At 43.1% G+C, this 21,564-nt stretch overlaps 1 protein-coding gene across 2 annotated transcripts in view; it reads right to left on the bottom strand.

Moving 5' to 3' along the window:
* The window catches only part of AIFM1 (apoptosis inducing factor mitochondria associated 1), a 37,480-nt gene extending 17,613 nt beyond the window's left edge, over positions 1-19,867 (bottom strand). Inside the window, exons 1-6 of one of the 2 annotated variants that reach the window (XM_062183437.1) lie at positions 19,631-19,867; positions 9,643-9,773; positions 4,912-5,011; positions 3,802-3,926; positions 3,546-3,676; positions 1,457-1,547 (exon numbers count right to left, since the gene is read on the bottom strand). In XM_062183437.1, the coding sequence (XP_062039421.1) occupies positions 1,457-1,547; positions 3,546-3,676; positions 3,802-3,926; positions 4,912-5,011; positions 9,643-9,773; positions 19,631-19,736 (684 nt within the window). In that variant the 5' untranslated portion in view covers positions 19,737-19,867. Of the gene's footprint in view, positions 1-1,456; positions 1,548-3,545; positions 3,677-3,801; positions 3,927-4,911; positions 5,012-9,642; positions 9,774-10,962; positions 11,106-19,630 lie in introns of both variants that reach the window. The other variant, XM_062183436.1, reaches the window with a different exon arrangement.
* Positions 19,868-21,564: the final 1,697 nt, after the last annotated feature.

Below are 21,564 nucleotides of genomic sequence, written 5' to 3'. Positions count from 1 at the left end.
TGTAAAGATATTCCCAATGGTCTCTCTCTAGTCTCGTCCCCCTGAAATCCATTCCCCTCTTGGCCAACTGTGATAATTTACAATTCAATCGAAGCATTTATAATTGTGTCTAAGTCAATAGCTCCCCAGTGCAGATAAAGCACAAGCTCTTTCACACAACAGATAATGCCCTCTACAACCAGGTTGCTGCGCCTCTCAGTTTCATCCCTTGCCACTCCCAACTTGTACTTTCTGCTCTATCTGGAGCTGTCTGCCTCTTTCCTTTATACTTCTCATGCTTTTCCATATCCTTGAGCCTTTGACTACACTGCTCACTTTTACTTGAATGCTCTTCACTCTCCTCTTGTGCGGTGAATACCTCTTTATTCCATAAGTCTCCCCATTCTCTTAAGGCTTTCTCTTCCAGGAAGCCTTCTGACACCATCACTCTACTGGTACTCTTCCCAGTAATTCCTACAACACACTATACATGTCTTACTATACATCTATGTGTTACGATCATCTGTTTATGTCTGCTTAGTGTTGTTAGCCCCTAAAAGGCAGGACTTGGGTTACTTACACACAGGGGATACTTAACACACAATGGCTCATTATCAGTGTATCCACAAACCTAGATCCATCTTCTCTGCCAAATGTCCCCTTACAGAAGCAGGTCTACCCCTGTCAAAGATGGATTCCTCCACACGTGCCCTGGAAGCCACCTACCCTGAGCTTTACTTCTTCAGAGAACCCTCCTCTCCCTATTGAAACATTGCCATTAGTTTACAAACATACTGCAGTGCTTTCCATTAACAAAATCAAAACATAACACTACACAATAACACCTTCCTGGGATCCCATGAATGTCCTCCAATAACTGCCCATTACTCAGGTACTCACCCTTTGTAAAGTCTAATGATAGCTTCCATGCTGAGTTTTGCCTGAATTATTTTACTGCTCTGAATAATAAACATTTGTCAATATCTTACCATTGATAATCCCAGAGAAAAGTTAGTCCCAGAAAAACAGGAAGGAGACGAAGGGCAGAAGAGCAAATAGGAGGGTCACGGTCCTCAATTTGAGAAAATGTAGCTGGTGTGCTATCCTAGGCTTTAATACCATAAGCTGAGCATCCCAGATCCAAAAATGCCAAATGTAAAATGCTCTGAAATGCAACACTTTTTGAGCGTCAAGTCCAGGCTCCACACGTTTTGGATTTCGGAGCATTTTGGATTTTGGATTAGGGACGCCCAACAGGTAACGTCTATGAAAATATTCCAAAACTGGAAAAACTGACATTTCAGACACTTCTGGATCAGGATACGCACCTGCAGTGCTTTCCCCAGAAAGACATAATGGGCAACATCAAACCTAAAGTGACTCGACCCTTCTTTGAACTACAAAGGCAGCGCAGACATGGACGGCAGCAGGAATGCACATAAGAGAGCCTGACCAAGGAAGCAACGTTTTGGCTCACCTTCTTCCCAGTGAGGACAGCCACACCGCCATTCTCAATGTGAGGCAGGTCCTCAGCAGAGACATAGAAAGAAGGTGGCTGGAAGTATATGCTGTATGCAAAAGAGGGGGAAAATGTTATAAGCATCTGGGACTGCCATCAACGTCCCCCATAGCTTTAATAAAATCATTGTCATCATGAAAAAACCTTTTGGAATATTTTCCAATGGAACACTCAACGATTCATAACTAAGTACAATTTTGCCCTCAAAGGGCATTTGGCAATGTCTAGAGACATCTGTGGTCATGACAACTTGGGTAAGTAGAGGCTAGGGATGCTACTAAACATCCTATAATGTGCAGAACAGTTCCCTAGCCCCAACAACAAATTATCCTTGCCCAAATGTCAACACTGCTGAGTTTGAGGAACTCTACTTTAGATGTAGATTCATTTCCAATCAGAAGAGGGGCACCCAAGCAGCTGGTATTCATGTACCCACCAACATGAACTGTCCAGAATGCTGCTGGCCAATGGAATGACTAGGTCTAGCTCCTGAGATGCTGCTGCCTCAAACAGCTAATTAATTAACTATATTAATTGAGAGGTGGCTAATTTAATTGGAAGTAAGCATCCTACTTGAACATGGAACATGATAGTGGTGCTGAGGGAGGTGGGTAGGTTTGTAAAATTTAATTCAGTATCAAAGGGATCACTAATGGAAAAAAATTGGAACTAAAAGAACATAGTGCCAGAATCAAGAGATCTAAGGGGTTCTTTAGAAGGAAAAGGCAGGGGAGAGGGGAGGAAAAAAAAGGGAAAAGGCTTCTAGCCCTCTATTTCTTTCATGTAAACATTCTCATATTCTTTTTTTAAGGTTTATTTATTTATTTGAAAGGCAGAGATACAAAGAGGAGAGAGAGAGAGATTTTCCATCTGCTGGTTCATTCCTCAAATGGCCCCAAAAGCCAAGGGTAGGCCAGGCTGAAGCCAGGACCCCAGAGTTTCCTCCAGGTCTCCCACATGGGTACAGGAACCCAAGAACTTGGGCCATTTTCCACTTTCTCAGGTCCATTAGCAGGGAGCTGGATCAGAAGTGGAACAGCTGGGTACTCAGTGCCCAAATGGGATGCCAACATTACAGGCAGAGGCTTAACCTGTTACACACAACACTGGCCCCCAAACATTCTAATAAAGAGGCTCTTTTTAAAAAATATTTATTTATGTTGAAAGTCAGTTACAGAGGGAGGGGGGAGGGAGAGAAAAAGAGAAAGGGAGAGAGGGAGAAGGGGAGAGGGGGGGAAGAGAAGGAGACAGAGAGGAAAGAGAGGAGAGAGGGGAGAGAGAGGGAGAGAGAAGGGGGGAGAGGGGGGAGAGAGAGAGAGAAGGAGAGGGAGAGGGAGAGGGATGGAGAGAGAGAGAGAGATCTTTTATCTGCTGGTTCACTTCCTAGATGGCTGCAATGACCAGGACTGGGCCAGGCCAAAGCCAGAAGCGTCATCTGGGTCTCCCACATGAGTGGCAGGTGCCCAAGGACTTGGGCCATCTTCTGCTGCTTTTCCCAGGCCATTAGCAGGGAGCTGCATGGGAAGTGGGGCAGCTGGGACATGAATTGGTGCCCATATGGGATGCCAGCTTTGCAGATGCTGGCTTTACCTGCTACACCACAGCACTGCCCCCAAGAGGTTCTTTCTTACAGTCTTCCTCCTCTACCCTACAATTGTGTCTGCTCGGGTGTCAAAGAAAGTGCCATTACACAGTCTGCTTTGCTTTTATGAGACATATCCAAATATATAAAGTATAAGGTAAGTATAAAGAAGTGACAACACAGGTCAGCCGACTCACCAGAGAAGTCCATCATACAGGTGCCAGAGATAGGAGTGTTAGTATTTTAGAGACCACCATTATGTGGTCAACTGCTGGTAGATCTCCTAACAGAATCCAGGATTCTTGCCCTCTGTAGCCTGTTGCCTCTAGGCTGTGCATACCATAGTGGACACCAGCGAACAGCCAAGTCATCCCTCCTATTCTCTTCACACAATCAGTGGCAAAATCGTAACCCACTCCCTGCGCTTAGCTGAAATGGCCGGGCTGTTTACATAGGAGAACACACCTTCTCTCTTTTCCATTCCACTGTTTGAATCGTAGTGTCTTTGTGACATTTGGATCATCTGAAAACCACAGTTCTTTTGAAAGAGGAGGTCGCATGTACGGCAGTTCTGGATCTTCAGATACAATCAGTACCTTTAGACACAAAAATAATACTTATCAGAAGCAAGTCATTTAAGAGGCAAATGTCAAAGTGCTCATGGTGGCCAAGTGTTTGCAGACAATACCCTGTGTGCCAAGCAAAATCCCGTGCACCTTACCCTGGCCCCAGGATCCCGAGCACGGATGGATCTGGCTGCAGCAAAAGCAGCAGTGCCTCCACCGATTAGCAGGAAAGGAACGTGACTGGGTACCCTGACTTGAGAAACTGGCTCTCCTTCTGGAGCTGTAAGCGATAGACCAGACAGGGTGAATCTTCTTCAAGTCTCAGATGACTCCTTGCCACTATTAAAAAAAAAATCACCTTGTACTTGGCTAAATTCTTTGCACTACATTAACAAAATATAGTGCCCATATTAATCTTAAACTTCAGAGCATTCTGACGAGAGAGGAAAACCAAGTATCTCCTTTCATTTCACAGGGGAAAAATGCTAAGCAAAAAAAAAAAATAAAAAGAGGTGAATTCTTTGGACAATGTCATTTATTCATTAGATCAGTGCTGGAAGCAGGACTTAGCTTAAACACTGAGTAATCTCTAAAATATATTTGACAGTACATAAGAGAAGGCCTCTGCCCTTCGTGTTAATTCAGTGACCACCAGGATAATAGCAAGCTCAGTTTCATCTTTTGTTAGCAATAAAGGGGGAAAACCCAGGAGGTCAATTAGGGATTATTACACAATGATCACGAATAAGGGGGTGTTATTGAAGAAAGCAACACAAATTGCCTCCCAGAGTTGTGGGGCTTATTAAAGGATTAAAACATGCCTCTTTGAAGAATCAAGCAAATCACATGGGATGGAAGTGACAGCTTAGGGCTGTGTGCTTCAGGAAAACAAATATATCTTTAACAACTCAAAACTCCAAAGCCTTAAAAGGGGGAACAAAACAGACCAAAAAAGTTTCCTCATTGAAAAAAGTGGCTTTCATCCATGTTCAAATGGTTTTCCTTGCCAAACTTGCCTGCCTTTTTAAGAGCCTAATATAAAAGAAAAACAACCAATCATAATCGATACTAATTTCATTCTCAAACTCAAATTTCAGTCAAATACTTTTAACAGATTGCTTCTAGCTCTGCGAAAATACCATCGTTTCTGGAAGCTTACGATCTCATACCATCATTGCTTCCATAAGATACGCGTACATCAAAAAGCCCAAACTGTTTCCTTGCATGAGTCTCAAAATCACAGTGAGAATTAAGGGAATACGCACCAGTTGCTGTGGCCCTTTTTTGCTTCTCTTCTGGGGTCAGCCCTAACCCTGATATTCTTTCATCATATCTTTTTTGGTCATCTTTTATCGTCTTGTAGGCCTGCAGATCCGAACATGGAGAAAGTCTATTTTACCATAGAGCTAGCCTGTATCATCAGTAATATTATTTTTCAATTAAATGAGAAGCTTTTGTCTACATGAAAACTGGTCCTTCTAGGTTAAAACCACTAAGGTAAAGTTATTTTCTTAAGTAAAAGATGCTCGGTGTGCTTGGTGTAGAAAGAATACACAAACATATAAGCAGATGGAACTGTCTCAGTTTCAGATTTTCTTAGGCTCTCTATAAAGAACTCTCATTATATTTAATTCTGGAGGGGTACAGTTAAAGAAAACTATTGGAAGCATGAAGTGCTAAAAAGGGTTAAAGTTTATATCAGGGGCAGAAAGGTGCCTGGACCATGCTGGACACCAGCTGTGAATCAACTGACATGGTCCTGGGTAGCAAGGTAGGGCCTAAGTTTTCCTGGAGGGCATTCCAGGTTTGCTGGGTATCCAGACAACACTTGGAAACAGGCCTACCTGGGTCCTGTTCTTAGAGTAATTCACCTTTCCTTCAACGGACTATACTTTTCCTAAACCAATGAGGCGGAAGGAGTCTCACTCAAGAAAATATCACACACAGTTATTTAAAGGTTCAAACACCTGATGTATTTTAGATATATTATCTTTTTTAAAAAGATTTATTTTTTCAAAGTCAGAGTTACAGAGAGAGAAGGGGAGGCAGAGAGAGAAAGAGAGAGAGGTCTTCCATCCACTAGTTCACACCCCAGTTGGCCGCAATGGCTGGGGCTGCACTGATCTGAAGCCAGGAGCCAGGAGCTTCTTCCAGGTCTCCCACATGGGTGCAGGGGCCCAAGGGGTTGGGCCATCTTCTACTGCTTTACCAGGCCATAAGCAGAGAGCTGGATTGGAAGTGGAGCAGCTAGGTCTCAAACCTGTGCCCATATGGGATGCTTTACCCAAAATACCACAGTGCCGGCCCCAGATATACTATCTTTTCTACCCTTTCAAATTGAAGAGGGGTACTTTATCATGATTAGTTTTTTAAATAAAACACACAGCACCAAAGTTTGTTTGCCAGAGACTTTTAAAAGAGCAGTGATGTGAGACTGGTGTTATGCAGTGGGTTAAGCCATATAAATGCTGGTTAAGAGTTCTGGCTGCACTGCTTCTGATCCAGCTCCCTGATAACGTGCCTGGGAAGGCAGTAGAAGATGGAAGGAATTCTGCACTCCTGGCTTCAGTATGGACCAGTCTCGCCTACTGTAGCCACTTGGGGAGTGAACTAGCAGATGGAAGGTTCCTGCGTCCTTTTCTCTTTGTAACTCTGCCTTTCAAATATATAAATAAATCTTTAAAAAATAATAAAGGAGCAGTGATGTGCTAAAATTGAGGAATCTGGACCCTGGGGCTGAAGACATTCAACATCTCAGACAAATGGTATAGAAAGTAAAGTTCTGGGGCTGGTGCTGTGATGTAGTGGGTAAAGCTGCTGCCTGCAGTGCCAGCATCCCTTATGGGTGCCGGATCAAGTCCCGGCTGCTCCACTTCAGATCCAGCTCTCTGCTAAGACCTGGGAAAGCAGCAGAAGATGGCCCAAGTCCTTGGGCCCTTGCACCCGAGTGGGAGACCCAGAAGAAGCTCCTAGCTCCTGGCTTCAGATCAGCGCAGCTCCAGCCGATGCAGCCATCTGTGGAGGGAACTAGCGGATGGAGGACCTCTCTCTCTGCTTCTCCTCTCTCTGTGTAACTCTGACTTTCCAGTAAATAAATAAATAAATAAATAAATAAATAAAAGTAAAGTTCTGTACTTTAAAAGACAACAGTGAGTCCCTGAATTTGCCATTAAATTTATTAACAAATTGAATTCAATTAGTATTAATTTCAGGAAGAGAGTTTCTTTTATCTTGACATCAGGTATTATACACACACAAGTCTAATATTTACCCATACCTAAAACATCGTTTCTTTTTAAGAAAGGGACTCTCACCTAAGAAAATGGCTTAATCTGATCAAGTGAATTAACAGAGGAATAAACCGGGACCATGCTCATGCTGAGAGATCCAGACATAGCTCAAGTCCAGCTCACACCTCATAATGGATTCACATGTGAAGGGAGGAGTAAAGCAAGAAATAGCTTGTGGTTTGGTGGGGGAAAGGGCAAGATTGAGGCTTATTACAGATGTGTGTGTGTGTGTATGTATATATATGCACACACATCATCTTTCAAGCTAAATGTTCTGATATAAAAATAAGTTTATAGCCATACTAAATAAAACTTTACTTTTTCCCCAAAGGTTTCTGTGTCCTCAGTTTGCACAGATTTCCAATCACTGACATAAACACGCCAGGTTATAAAAAACTGCAAACTTATGGAAAATAGTAGTAGGGACAGCCTTTCTAAAAACATGAATATGGTGGTGTTTGCTCAACTTAAAGGAATCTGAAAGGAAACAAGCAATTTTCTGAGTAAGGCAATGTGCTCCTGTTGGTTGAACAGTGGCAAAGGGCCCAAATGCTAAGTCTCATGTAAAGATTTCAAAGGGCACTCTGGCTGTGCTTCCTGACAAACAACAGGACTGGGATTAGGAGATTTAAGGTCCAGAGAAAGTCACCAGCAAGCAAAGGAAAAGTTTTCACATCAACACCAACCAGGGGCTCATATTTACAATTGAAGCAGCAGAGGTGTTATAGAAATCAATTTCTCAAACTGGTTGCAACCCATCAATGGGCTGTGAAATTGTTTACTAGGCTAATCCCAGCACTAGGAAAACACACAGAACAGAAAATATTAATAATGGTATATAACACCTAGTAAAAGTGACAACTTCTTGAAATCATGTTTCAGTTCTATGTATTTGTAGTTATTATGAGCTGCCAAGACAAATATATTTCTTATTATGGATCATAATAAATATTTTAAAAGGCCACTGGTTTATAACCTTCTTTTTTCGGGGGGGGGTGTTGAGCAGGAGGAAGGTAAAGAGTTCCCAATCCACAAATTGCTGAAGTAGTATTCATACTTGAATGTGAGAAAAAAAAGCATTAAGGGGGTGCTATTATGGACTCAATAATACATGGTGTCTCAATAATAATGGTGTCTCCTCCCCCAGCCACATGCTGAAGCCCTAGCCCCCAGTATGATGCTACCTGGAGATGGGGTTTTGGGGGAAGTGACAAAGGTTAAGTGAAGTCAGAAGGGTGGGGCTCTAATCTGATAGGGGTGCTGCCCTTATAAGAGGAAGAGACACCAGCACCAGCTAGCTCTGCACACGTGCGCCTTCTCTGTCACTCCCCTACCACGTGAGTGAGGCCACAGCAAAAAGGTGGCCCTCTGCCAGCCAAGAGGTGAGCCCTCACCAGAAGCTGAACCCTATCTGACCCTGATCTTGGACTTTCCAGCCTTTGCAAGCATGAGAAAAATAAACCTCTGTTGTCGAAGCCATACAGTCTGTGGGATTTTGTTCGAGCAGCCAAAGAAACTAATACAAACACTAAACAACTTACAGACATTTCTCACCAAGTCTGAACACCAATTTTCAATGAAAGGTTCAGCTAAGACTAATTTCAGAGGAAAAATTCTAAGCCACCTCAGATCAAGAACGATTTCAACAATTTAAAATCTAAAACAGAAGTGTACAAAATAGTTTGACAACAGTTACAGGTAGACAAAAGCTTATCATTTAACCTAGAACCAGTATAACACAGCAGCTTTATTATTACCAGTGTTGGATAAACACAGAGAGCAATGAGGCATTTAACTGAATGACTTGGGAGGAACTTTGGCAAGAGAAAGCAACAGTGATGGCCCTGTGTTATGGCCTGGCATCAAGAAAATTTACACTGTCAGCTCTGTGGAGGCCATCCAACTCTGGTACAGTGGCACAAACCAGAGGTTTAATAGGTTTAAGTTGTTACAAACATATAGAACACAAACACTTAAGAGTTGATTTTTGAATGAATGGGGTGGAACTGATGGGAAAAGCTGAGAGAGATATGAAATGGAAAAGTTAAGGCTCAGACAGTAGCATCTGAATTACGAATGACAGACATTTAAGAAAGCAATCCCCATGAATGTGTTAGTTTATAATACCACTTCAGCCACTAGTTGGACAAATTAGATATTACAAAAGGGACACTGCCAAGGAAATTTGCTTTGAAGTAGAGGCTGTAGGTGGGAGGGGGCGAAAACTTCAATGTCTGGCTTTTTGGACCTCCTCAGAAGCATTCAATAAAATGCCTTTTCACGGTAAAAGTCAGGTTCATGGATTGTTTCCCCCAAAACATAAATATTACACTTTACCTAAAACATTTCAAAATGGATGGCATTCAAGTTATTATTTACACTTTAAGACTGTCTTGTTAGATATGCAGCACTAAAGCACAATATAATTTAGCTCATAAAAATAGTTATAAAATTGGTAAAAGCTTCAAAGAAAGGGTTGATGATGAGGATCTATAATCAATAGCTTTCGATATGGCTGGTAGAATTTCACCAGCTTACACAATGAGATTTGAAGACTCTCTAGAGGCTGACAATGTCCCTTTAATAAACACCTAGAGAAAGCACATGCTGTGAAATATTTTACTATATTCTAATGGATCAAGTTTTCATTAGTGCCATGGTCTCACCCACCATACCCCAAAATACATTGTAATGTAAGCATCTTACATAATAAGCTCCTGCCCCAGTGACTGTTGCTCCTACAATTAAGAAGTACACTAGGCTGCTGCCATCTTTCCCAGAAGAACCTGTGGACGCTAGTGATCTAGAAGGGGATCCTAGGTGATGACACTGCACAACTGTAGGTAAAGATAAGGCCAAGAGAGAAGCAAAAGGAGATTGAAAAAAGCACTAAGTATTAATGAAAAAAACATTCAATATAAAGGCAGGGAAGCAGGGTTGGTTACCCTGTGCTAAAAAAGGAAAAAGAAAACCAAATGCTGCTCCAGGATTGGAGGAGAATGCATATTTTATCCAAGTATGTCACATGCCAGATCTCACCGACTTTTTACTCTGTTTTGATTCACAATTGACAAGAGCTGGTTACTTTTCTTGTGTATTTGGGAGACAGGTCAGGGTATGAAGATACAGGTTGCTTTAAATAATTTTCATGCCCCTCCCCCCCCCCCCGCTTTAAACCTAGCGACTATGGAACAAAGGTTAAGTTCACTATCTTGCCAAAGCAGAAATGACTAAACTGTAATAGCTTCTAACCATTTGCTCTTAGTAAGTAAACCAAACAGCTCTCTTTAATCAAGGATGTTACTAGGTGTTATCTAAGTTGGTTCATACAACCTTACAGGATCCAACTTTAGATTGATCTGCTTAGTCACAGTAAACCCTGCCAAGTTAAAAAAAAAACACCCACAGAATAATTCCTCTGTGACCTGCTAAGCTGACCAGAATTCCTTTAAGGAGATATAATTATGCTAATACTATGTAGCAATTAAATACCATATTTCTCACCTCACACAAACTCCATTCTAAAACTGGAGATAGTAGGCCTGCTTCTATAATTTAGTCTCTGGGGAAGATTTAGGGATACTTTTCCTTTTAGGAATGCTTAATATTGTTGACTGAAGGCTGTTAGCTTTTTTCTAAATGCTAATTTTAAGTTGTGGAACAATAAAATATTTGGTAAATGGGTCAAAAATCAAATATTGTGCTAAGGAGCTGCAATGAATTTTGACTTTATTCGCAGGTTAGTGTGTTGTGTCCAAAAGAACAGGTACAATGTGGTGGGTTAGTCAAATCTAAGAAAAAGACAAGTGACAAGAGCAGAGATCAATCAGCAAGATTACATTTCAGTCATTCCCAAATTGGCCCCCATAGGCTATGAGACAGTCGGCACTTCAGAGAAGGCTTTTGGAATTTTTTTCCAAAAGGAGAAAGGGGAATTAGTTGCAAAAGTTTTAAAGCAGAGCAGTACTGGGTCTGTGAGTGGGAGCTGTCCGGCAGCTTCTTGACACAGGCTGCTTTTCTACTTACATATGCACCAGCTCCTATTGTTGATAAGCCCACAATAAGGACTAACACAGAATTATCGATTTTGCCCCCTGAGGCACCAGAGCTAGCCATTTGTCTTGTCATCTGGAGTTCTAGGGGAACATGCCATCGCTGGAACAAGTTGCCTAAGGAACACAATTTATTAAGACACACACACATACAAAAATAAAAGAGTTAATACATGTTCATGATTAAACATCAATGCATTATACAAGTAAAGACTTACTGCCTACCGGGCTGCAAGGTGTTCACTGTTAAATGACCAAGAAAAATAACAATTAAAACTGTACACATAAATACTATAGATATCTGAACACACACTCTTCAGTTGTTGGGGTTTTTAAGAGTACAATACTGCTCAGTGAAGAAATTTACAGCTTTCAGAAAAGATCATGGAAAATATGAGTGGTTCATCAAATACTTCTCTCACATGAATGAAGTCAACACAAAGATGATTAAATAGGTAGTTATAGTCATCCTTGGGATCTACAGGGGATCTGCTCCAGAACCGCCCCCTCACATATAACAAAATCCACAGATGCTCAAAAAAGTTAAAAAATGGTGTAGTAATTGCACATCACCTATACAATTCTCCTGTATACTTTACCTCATGTCTAGATTACACAGAATACCTAACACAATGTAAATGATACATAAATAGTTATTGTAGTTTAGGGAATAAGGACAAGAAAAAAAAAGGACAGCTTTAATTTTTTTCTGATATTTTTGATCCCAGTTGGTTGAATCCCACAGATAGGGAGGGCAGACTATACAGAGTTAACCACAGGCTGCCTGGGACACTGTAACTACTAATCATTTAAGGAGTAATCTAAATGCCTCAAACCTTGCACCAAATAAAACCCTGCAATACAATCTAACAAGGACACAGTTTAATCTTGCCCGATAAGTAATGTGTCTGAGCAGACAGAAATGTTAATGCTCAGAAGAAATTTTTAAAAAAATGAATTTATCTCCCCTAAAGAAATGAAGAATATCATTTTTTAGACTGATAGAATTTAAAGTGTTTATCAACAATGTGACCCATAAAGGTTATCTGTAGTGAGCTGATGATAACAACACTCACACATGGAAATGCTGCTATTTTGGATAACGGAAGGTCTCAGTACCTTCTCTGCTTGTGATTATTCTTCATGCTTGTTGACTACAGACCTAGAGCAGCTCTGTTTTCTTCTGTAAGGGACCAGATAGTAAACATTTTCAGCCTGTGGGCCAGTTAGTGTCTCCTGCAGCTACTCAGTTCTGCTGGTGTTGCATGAAAGCAGCCACACACAATACACAAATAGACATAGCTGTGTTCCAAAAAAAATTTTTTATGGACACTGAAAGCTTTATTTTATATAATTTCCATGTGTCACCAAATAGCATATTTTAATTTTTTTTCCAGCTATTCTCCACTTCCAATCCAGCTCTCTGCTATGGCCTGAGGAAGCAGCAGAAGATGGCCCAGGTGCTTGGGTCCCTGTACCCATGAGGAAGACCTGGAAGAAGCTCCTGACTCCTGGCTTTGGCCTGGCTCAGTCCTGGCCATTGTAGTCATTTGGGGAATGAACCAGCCGATAGAAGATCTCTCTCCCTCCCTCTCTCTGTAATTCTGCCTTTCAAATAAATAGAAATAAATCTTAAAAAAAAAAAAAAAACAACAACAATGGGTCTTGCACCTGAGAGCATGTCAGAATCCCCTAGAGGGAGTGTTAAACATATAGCTGGCTGGGTCCTACCCCCAGAACTTCTGATTCAGTAGATCTGGGAGGGGGGCACAATGAAAAGCTTTTCTAACAAGTTCCCAGGTGATGACGATGGGAACCTCGGTCTACAAGCTGATACACATATTCCTGTCCTAAGTTTTTTTTTTTTTTTTTGACAGGCAGAGTGGACAGTGAGAGAGAAAGACAGAGAGAAAGGTCTTCCTTTTGCCGTTGGTTCACTCTCCAATGGCTGCTGCGGCTGGCGCGCTGTAGCCGGCGCACCACGCTGATGCGAAGGCAGGAGCCAGGTGCTTCTCCTGGTCTCCCATGGGGTGCAGGGACCCAAGCACTTGGGCCATCCTCCACTGCACTCCCGGGCCACAGCAGAGAGCTGGCCTGGAAGAGGGGCAACCGGGACAGAATCCGGTGCCCCGACCGGGACTAGAACCTGGTGTCCTGGCACAAGGCGGAGGATTAGCCTATTGAGCCACGGTGCCGGCCCTGACTAAGCTTTAAGAGACAAACAGGAACAAACTGGGAACGGCATCCTATACTTATAGAGATTAGAGATGGGGAGCTTTCCTCCTTGCTTTCACATTGTCAAGACACAGAGGGTGTAAAAACAAGCCCAATAGATCTGCAGCCTCTCATCTGAAACCCTTGGGACCATGTGGACTTTGAATCTTCTAAGTATACGGGGCACAGTGACCCCTAGCACAGCAGCGACCCTGAGCCATACACATTCATACTTGCAAGAGCAGTCACACACACTAAGCAAGATTTAAAAATGACTGTTAAGTAGCCTCTCTCTAGTTCAGGTCAGGTTTTACCGGCAAATGAGTTACTAAAACCTGATAGTCACATTTAGAACTGAATTGGAACACTCTGGACTTGTACTCTTGGAATAGGAAATGCTTTTTTCTTTATTGTCATTTCTTACTTGTTTTAGAATCCTTCATTACCACATGGAACAACATGGTTTGTATTTGGAAATAACAACAAATGATGAGGGAAAAAATGTGAAAGGGGGAGAAGCTTATTTCAATTTGACAAGCTTTTGATTTTCAGAAGGCCATAAAAGTGTGTAAGCATCAGAAGTAGAAACTGGTAACTCTCAGAGCTTAGAAAATGAAACTGGTTAGAGAAAGTTCCACGTGGTTTAGTTTAGTTCAGCGAACTCAGTTTGTCCTCTACCACTATCTCCCAGGTTCATTTACTGAGAATAAACATTTTTTTTAAATTCTTTTTTATCTTGCTAGATCTTAACCACAGACATCTTCTCAATACTGATATGTTTATTCTGTTTTTGTTTGCTTTTTATAAACTGATAAAACTAAGTGTGGATTTGGGATAGTTCAGTAGCTTTTGCCTCACTGTTTTTTTAAAGAAAGAGAGAAAGAAAAGAAAAAGCAAAAAGCTTTCAAAAAAATAAATTGGTTAACATTTAAATTACCGCTCGAAAAGAAATGTAATACAACACTATTGTGAAAAAGACAATTTTTACATCCCTATAAAGTGACCCTAATTTTGTAAATGGCACTAAGATAAGCATTGTGGTGTTGTTCATATTCCCCTTCCAATTTTACCCAAGAAATTATTCTCATATCTTTTTTCTCATAGCGTCAGGATTTTAGGAATGTTTATACTGTGACTAAAACATGGCTTTTCACTTGTACTAATGTGGGAAAAGGCAGCTTACTCCCTGACTTCTGATTACTGTACCAGTTTACTTGTTCTAGATTTTCCATAGTTAGCCCAATCCGCACATACAGAGGTTGAGATTTCTTCTTCATATACGGGATTTAATTCTCAAGAAGTCAATTTACTCTGTGTAGTAGTGCCTGACCCACAGTAGGCATTCTTTGCAAAGTTTTTGCCAAATCCTATTTGTTTCAGGTTGCTTAATAATAAATTAGTAACATTAAACACTAAAAGATTAACATTGGAACAGCACCTAAACCAGCAAGCTCATTTTTGCAGGTTTCATAATCTCCTGGTTTTCCACACTCCCAGGTCTTTTCCAGAAATATATTCACACAATTGAGCCACTTAGGAATCCCAAATGGTTAAGAGGCCTGTATGCTTTTGAGACTTGCTCCCTTAGTATCAAACCAATTTTTCCACCATGGATAAAACATAGGACAAGACAAGCCTAGTTTGTCCATTGCAGCCAGATGCCTCTTTAAAAGGAATCCCACAATTATTTAACTTTATTTGTCTTTTTTTTAAGTGTCATTTTTTGCTGGAGTTTTGGAAGAATCAGAGTCTAATAATAAGAGTACAGTGTGAACCACTCTGATGAAAGGTGCAAAAGGAAAAATGATTTAGATGACAGAAAAAGAAGTGGAACTCTATTCTGCAAAGTCCTTCACAGTACTAGAGTTCACTTACCAAGAACTTCCTACATACCAGACTGTGCAAGGTGTTGGGGAACACAAAAATAAATAGGACATAACCCTGGTCCTTAGGTAGTGTTACAGTCAAGGAGGAGAGAATCTGTATCAGACTTACTTTCTCATAATATGAAAATAGGTGGGGCCAGCACCATGGCTCACTTGGTTAATCTTCCACCTGTGGCGCCGGCATCCCATATGGGTGCCGGGTTCTAGTCCCGGTTGCTCCTCTTCCAGTCTAGCTCTCTGCTGTGGGCCAGGAGGGCAGTGGAAGATGGCCCAAGCATTTGGGCCCCTGCACCCGCATGGGAGACTAGGAAGAAGCACCTGGCTCCTGGCTTCGGATCAGCGCTGCGCCAGCCACAGCGGCCATTTAGGGACTGAACCAACGGAAGGAAGACATTTCTCTCTGTCTCTCTCTCTCACTGTCTATAACTCTACCTGTCAAATAAATTTAAAAAAAAAAGAAAATAGGTGTATGGGGCCAGTGCTGTGGCATAGTGGGCTAACCCTCTGCTTGTGGCACCAGCATCACATATGGCACTAGTTCAAGTCCCAGCTGCTCCAATTCTGATCCAGCTCTCTGCTGGTGGCCTGGGAAAGCAGTGGAAGATGGCCCAAGTGCTTGGGCCCCTGCACCCACATGGGAGACCTGAAGAAGCTCCTGGCTCAGGATTGGCTCAGTTCTAGCCATTGCGGCCATTTGGGGAGTGAACCAGCAGATGGAAGACCTCTCTCTCTCAAATAAATAAATAAATAAATCTTTAAAAAAGAAAATAAGTATAATACCAATTCACAAGCGACTCAACGTTGCTTAGTTTGGTTTTTAAATCCTTTGGCCAGTGGAACAGATAGGCTAAGAGTAGGCATCCAAAACAGCATTTCTCAAATCTGCCTGATCATATGAATTACATCAAGGGGCGTGTTAAAATCTAGATCCCTTCCTGGAGATCCTGAAATAGTTTGGGGTCAGTAATCCACTTGATACATATGACCAGTAAACTTCTGGAAACATGATCTAGAAGAATATTAAGATGTGTAGCCAGGGCCGGTGCCGTGGCTCAACAGGCTAATCCTCCGCCTTGCGGCGCCGGCACACCAGGTTCTAGTCCCGGTCGGGGCACCGATCCTGTCCCGGTTGCCCCTCTTCCAGGCCAGCTCTCTGCTGTGGCCAGGGAGTGCAGTGGAGGATGGCCCAAGTGCTTGGGCTCTGCACCCCATGGGAGACCAGGAGAAGCACCTGGCTCCTGCCATCGGAACAGCGCGGTGCGCCGGCCGCAGCGTGCTACCGCGGCGGCCATTGGAGGGTGAACCAACGGCAAAGGAAGACCTTTCTCTCTGTCTCTCTCTCACTGTCCACTCTGCCTGTCAAAAAAAAAAAAAAAAAAGATGTGTAGCCAGCCGGCGCCGTGGCTTAACAGGCTAATCCTCCGCCTTGCGGCGCCGGCACACCAGGTTCTAGTCCCGGTCAGGGCACCGGATTCTGTCCCGGTTGCCCCTCTTCCAGGCCAGCTCTCTGCTGTGGCCAGGGAGTGCAGTGGAGGATGGCCCAAGTGCTTGGGCCCTGCACCCCATGGGAGACCAAGAGAAGCACCTGGCTCCTGCCATTGGATCAGCGCGGTGCGCCGGCCGCAGCGTGCCAACCGCGGCGGCCACTGGAGGGTGAACCAACGGCAAAGGAAGACCTTTCTGTCTCTCTCTCTCACTGTCCACTCTGCCTGTCAAAAAAAAAAAACAAAAAAAAAAAAACCAAAACATGTGTAGCCAATGTGTCAAAAAGTTAGAAAATTTCTAAAAAAAAAAAAAAAAGCTAACTTATTTACTGGTCGCATAAAAGGGCTGTCTTGCCAAAGTTTTTCTTCTGGAATGCCTTGTATAATTAGACAGAGTAGGAGGAAGATTTTTTCTAGGCTTCCGAACAAAAAAAAAAAAAAAAAAAGGTGTCATTTGGCAGTGTCTTCAAAGCCAGGATCTTTGCCCAAAAGGAGTCCAGTTTCCTTTTTTAAAAAAAAGTGAGAAGAATTTTCAAACAGAGAAAAATGTTCAAACATTTGAATCTCAGTTCAGGGAGTCAGTAATCAGTCTGACCACGTGAGCAGCATGATGTTTGGTGACCAAATAAAATATTACAGAGCAGAAAACAGCTATTACCTAACCTATCTGCTCCTTAGTACTGAATGCACACACAGAGGGGTGGCTATTAGTCAACTTCAATAATTTCTGGAAGGAGGCAGAGGATTCAAACAAACAAAATACTTATTATGGTTTTAAGGCAAAAGGCAGCATATGATAGAAATGAGCCTGACAATGCTGATACATATGGATGAGATGGGTTCAAGGCAGGTTTAAAGTGTGCTGACACCCTGGCAAACAATTGGGGGTGGAGGCGGGATCGGAGAGGGAAATGATGCATGCACACTGCCTCTTCCCTACTTTTGCAAAAACATATGGTAAATGCGATGTGAAAAAGAAATCAGATTAAAAGCAATTAGTAATCAAGTCACAAAACAGAGTTAATTTCTGAAACGAGAGTATCATCATTTCTTATGGAAACTAAAGGCAAGTGATGGGATACTCTGGTACATGGCCAAAAAACACAGTTAAGTGTGTACAGAGTGATAGCTATGTCAGGGAGTTAGAATATTTTTTACGGTACCTTCAAACAAAGCCATGCAATGGAATTAAAAAAAACAAAGTTTGAACCCATATTTTTCTGTAGTTCGAATGTTTACCAACCACCTTCAAATGTCTAATCAATCAATTTAACTTTGCAAACGTATATTTCATTTAATGAGAACTTTTCGTGGGACTTCAAAATGTTGCTAGAAGTTGTCTTAACCAAAATGAGTACAGAACGTTCGAAAGGCCAGTGTGAATGAAAATCCTCAGGTCATTTCAATTTCTCTGTAAAGCTCTGTGCAGCGTGCATAAAGCACCATCATGTCAACGCAGCAACCCACAGAGATGACATCTATTGATGGAACATCCGTTTGGGAGCAAAGGAGAAGGTCTTTTGAGTTCTAAAAGCAGTATTTCCTAGGACAGCACTCATACACACCTACCAGGAAACATTTTCTTGACCCACAGCAACAGGAAAAACTGTTCAAACATACATTTGCAAACACTTGAAGAATCCAAGGGAAATGTTTTTCCACTGTTCATTTTTAAAGCACTCATAAGGTGGGTGCTTTCACATATTAAAACCCTCAAGGATAATTTTGATGTTGCAAACGCAAATTCCCTAAGGTGGACATTCAAAAATTGCATCTTGTATATGTGGATTACTTATTATCCCTGTCGAATTGTGCTTACTGGGGCCAGTGTTGTGGCACAGTAGGTGAAGCCACTGCATCCCATAGAAGTACCAGTTCAAGTCCTGGCTGCTCCACCTCCAGTCCACTTCCCTGCTAATTGCACCCAGGAAAGCAGTGGAAGATGGTCCAAGTACTTGAACCCCTGCCACCCATGTGGGAGATCCAGATGAAGCTCCAGGCTCCTGGCTTCTGCCTGGCCCAGCCCTGACCATCGTGGCCATCTGGGGAAGAGAAGCAGCAGATGGAAGCTGTCTCTTTGCCTCTCCCTCTAATTCTGCCTTTCAAATAAATAAATAAATAAATAAATCTTTTTTCTTTTTATAAAGTAGGCTCAAGCCATTCTCAGACAAACTCATGGCTATCTGAGGTACAATGAGAATTACTGGGTAGGGAACAAAATTCACCCTTAACTTTTTGAAGCCAAACTAGGTAGCAACGTGGGGTTGCAGCAAGGGAATAAGAGCCTAGAGTCTGGCAAACTATCCTTAGCCCTACCTATTAATTAACTATGTGACCTTGAGCAAGTAATTTCACCTGTCTCAGTTTATTATCCATAAAATGAGTGGGTTGACCTTTACCATAAAACCCCTTGCAGCTCTAAAATTTGATCAAGCAACCTCCTGGAGGGCAAATACAATGCACACTGCAAGCTGTTTAAAGCTTTAAAGAGCACCAAGAATGACACTGGTCAGGACTCTCAAATTAATTCTGCACCGATTCTCTTGGAGTCTGGTGCACAATCGCCTGACATCTTACTTGTACTACACCATTTGCTTCATAGAGCACTCAAATCTCTGGATCTCATCTGGGGTTTGAAAGGTTATGGAAGAAACTTAGGCATAGAGCTTAAATGTTCTGTTTAAAGGCTCCCACAAGGCAAATGGCAAAGTCTACTTGACCTCATTGCCCTAAAGATGTGGGATGCAGGTGGCAGGGAGGCAGCGACAATACGAGAAGGCCACTTGTTCTGTTACCACTACATAACAAACCCCCACAGGAAAAGGCCTCAAGCCGACTACTGGGTTCAAATCTCTTGAAGGTCAGGTCGGCAGGATTGTGCCAATTCCTCTGCTTGCAAAACTCAGGTTTGGATTCTGCCAATTAAGAATTCACGAGAAAGTGACAATTTTAAGGTTTTTTTTTGGGGGGGGGGGGAGGGCGCTGCGAGGCAAAGGGAGCCTATGGCGCCCAAGCCCTTAGACGTCAAGGTGGGGGTTGCCCGGGATGTGTCAGTCACCTGGGAGCCGGTTCCTTTGCCTCGGGCTTCGGACGCACACTGTCCGCACCAAGGGCACCAACTTCTGCTTCAAAGCACCCGCCGCAAGGCCTCCACACCGGAACATTTCGGCAACGGCTACTCTGGACCTCCTCCTTCCCTTTCTTCTTACGCACCGACAGCCGGGTCAAACACCATGGGCCCCGGCCCGCTCCCCCGCCTTTCACACGCACACTACGCAGGCTCCTCCTCCCAGCCCCGGGTGGGCATTGGACAGTGAGGCCGGCCCGCTAGACCCAGGGGAGGGGGGGGACGGCGAGCGGATGCCTATTGCGCAGGCGTAGCACTCAGCGCCACCTTGTGATTGGTCCACAAATGGAAAAGATTTGCGCATGCGCCTAGCTGCCCGCGTGCTTCCAGAGACCTCCCCCCCCCCCCCCCCCCCGCCAGCTCCAAATAGCAAGTTTTCGCCTGTCGGTGGCGGTGGGCTGGGCTGAGCGGTTTTGGAATGCTGTCCGAAGAGGTATTCGTGGATCCGCTTTGTCTGGTGGTGGTGTCTGCCGCTGTGTCGGTTAAGGGAACTGATCATAGCACCTCACAAAGCGTGGCCCCAGCACCGCACGCTGTCCTTTTTTAGGCCACAAGACACTTAAGCCTTCCGGATTCTCTTCCTGTGGTCCACTTCCAGTCTTTCCCTGGGTCCGAGCCGGGCCACCTGACTTCGCAAATCCGGAGTGTACTTCCGTCTTTTACAAGTTGCCCACCCTGCCCGTTTCCGGGGCAAGTAACCACTCGGCGCGCTCTTTTGCCGGTTCACTTTTCTATTATGCAATTCTGTGCCCTAGATGCTGTACTTGGTACTGCGGTAGTCTCCTGCTGTTATAGCTTACGTGCTGAAGAGCAGGATGCTAGCAAACATGGTTGGTGCTACACAGAGGGTCTAGGAGAAATCTGAATGTAGGGCTTTCGGAGTGATGGGGGGAATTGGATAAGGCGCTGCCAAATATAAGATAGATAGACAGGATCTGGTCGCTGTCTTGTTGGGGAGATGACATATACTGGTAATTTAAATGTGAAATAATATATGAGGGCCAGAGCGAGAGAGAAGAGTGTGGAATCACTAAGGAAGGATATCATGCAAGAAGTGTTATTTGCGCTGTGTCTGGAAGATGAGTGCTGAAATGCAAACCATGGAGGAGCAGGAATGTTACTGCACATGACGAATGCTTTGGGATCAAAGGTAACCTTTGGAGTGGCTGAGCATGTGACCTTGGATTCAGAGCAGGTCACTTGACTGCGCCTCACTTTCCTGATCTGCCAGTCTCACAAGGTGTGAGGAAGTCTAGATGAACCAATGTTTGTAATGTGTCTTACAGGAAGCACCTTGCTGCTTGGTAAATTAAAAGGCCTGGAGGTATATAAAAAAGCACATTTTTAGGGGTCGATGACAAGAGAGTACATACTATATACTAAGAAGTATGAATAAGGACAGGTATGTTTGGTGGAGCCATACTTGAACCGGCAAAAGATTTGGCCTAATCATATAGAGGATGAAGTCACACACACACACACACAAATTTTATGGAATGGGGATAGGGAATGAAGTTACAGCACTGTTTTAGGAACTCTAACCCAGTCTTTACTGAGTGAAAATGATCCAGTATCCCCTTATTTGTTAAGCAGAATAAATCAGTGTTTAGAAATGCAAGGAATTAGAGACATTTTACCTAGAGCTGCTTTGAGGGATAAATACTGAAAATGTCAATTCTAGCATTAGGGAAACATCTTTCTTTAATATTTTAACGTCTTAACAGACATTGGTCTTTTTTTAAAAGAAAATATTTTACGGCTGGCGCCGTGGCTCAGTAGGCTAATCCTCCACCTGCAGCGCCGGCACACCAGGTTCTAGTCCCGGTTGGGGCGCCGGATTCTGTCCCGGTTGCCCCTCTTCCAGG

This window comes from Lepus europaeus, chromosome X (genome assembly GCF_033115175.1).
Source record: "Lepus europaeus isolate LE1 chromosome X, mLepTim1.pri, whole genome shotgun sequence".
Taxonomy (NCBI): Eukaryota; Metazoa; Chordata; class Mammalia; order Lagomorpha; family Leporidae; genus Lepus; species Lepus europaeus.
Note: the sequence above shows the minus strand (reverse complement) of the source record. Positions and strands in the feature narration are given on the sequence as shown.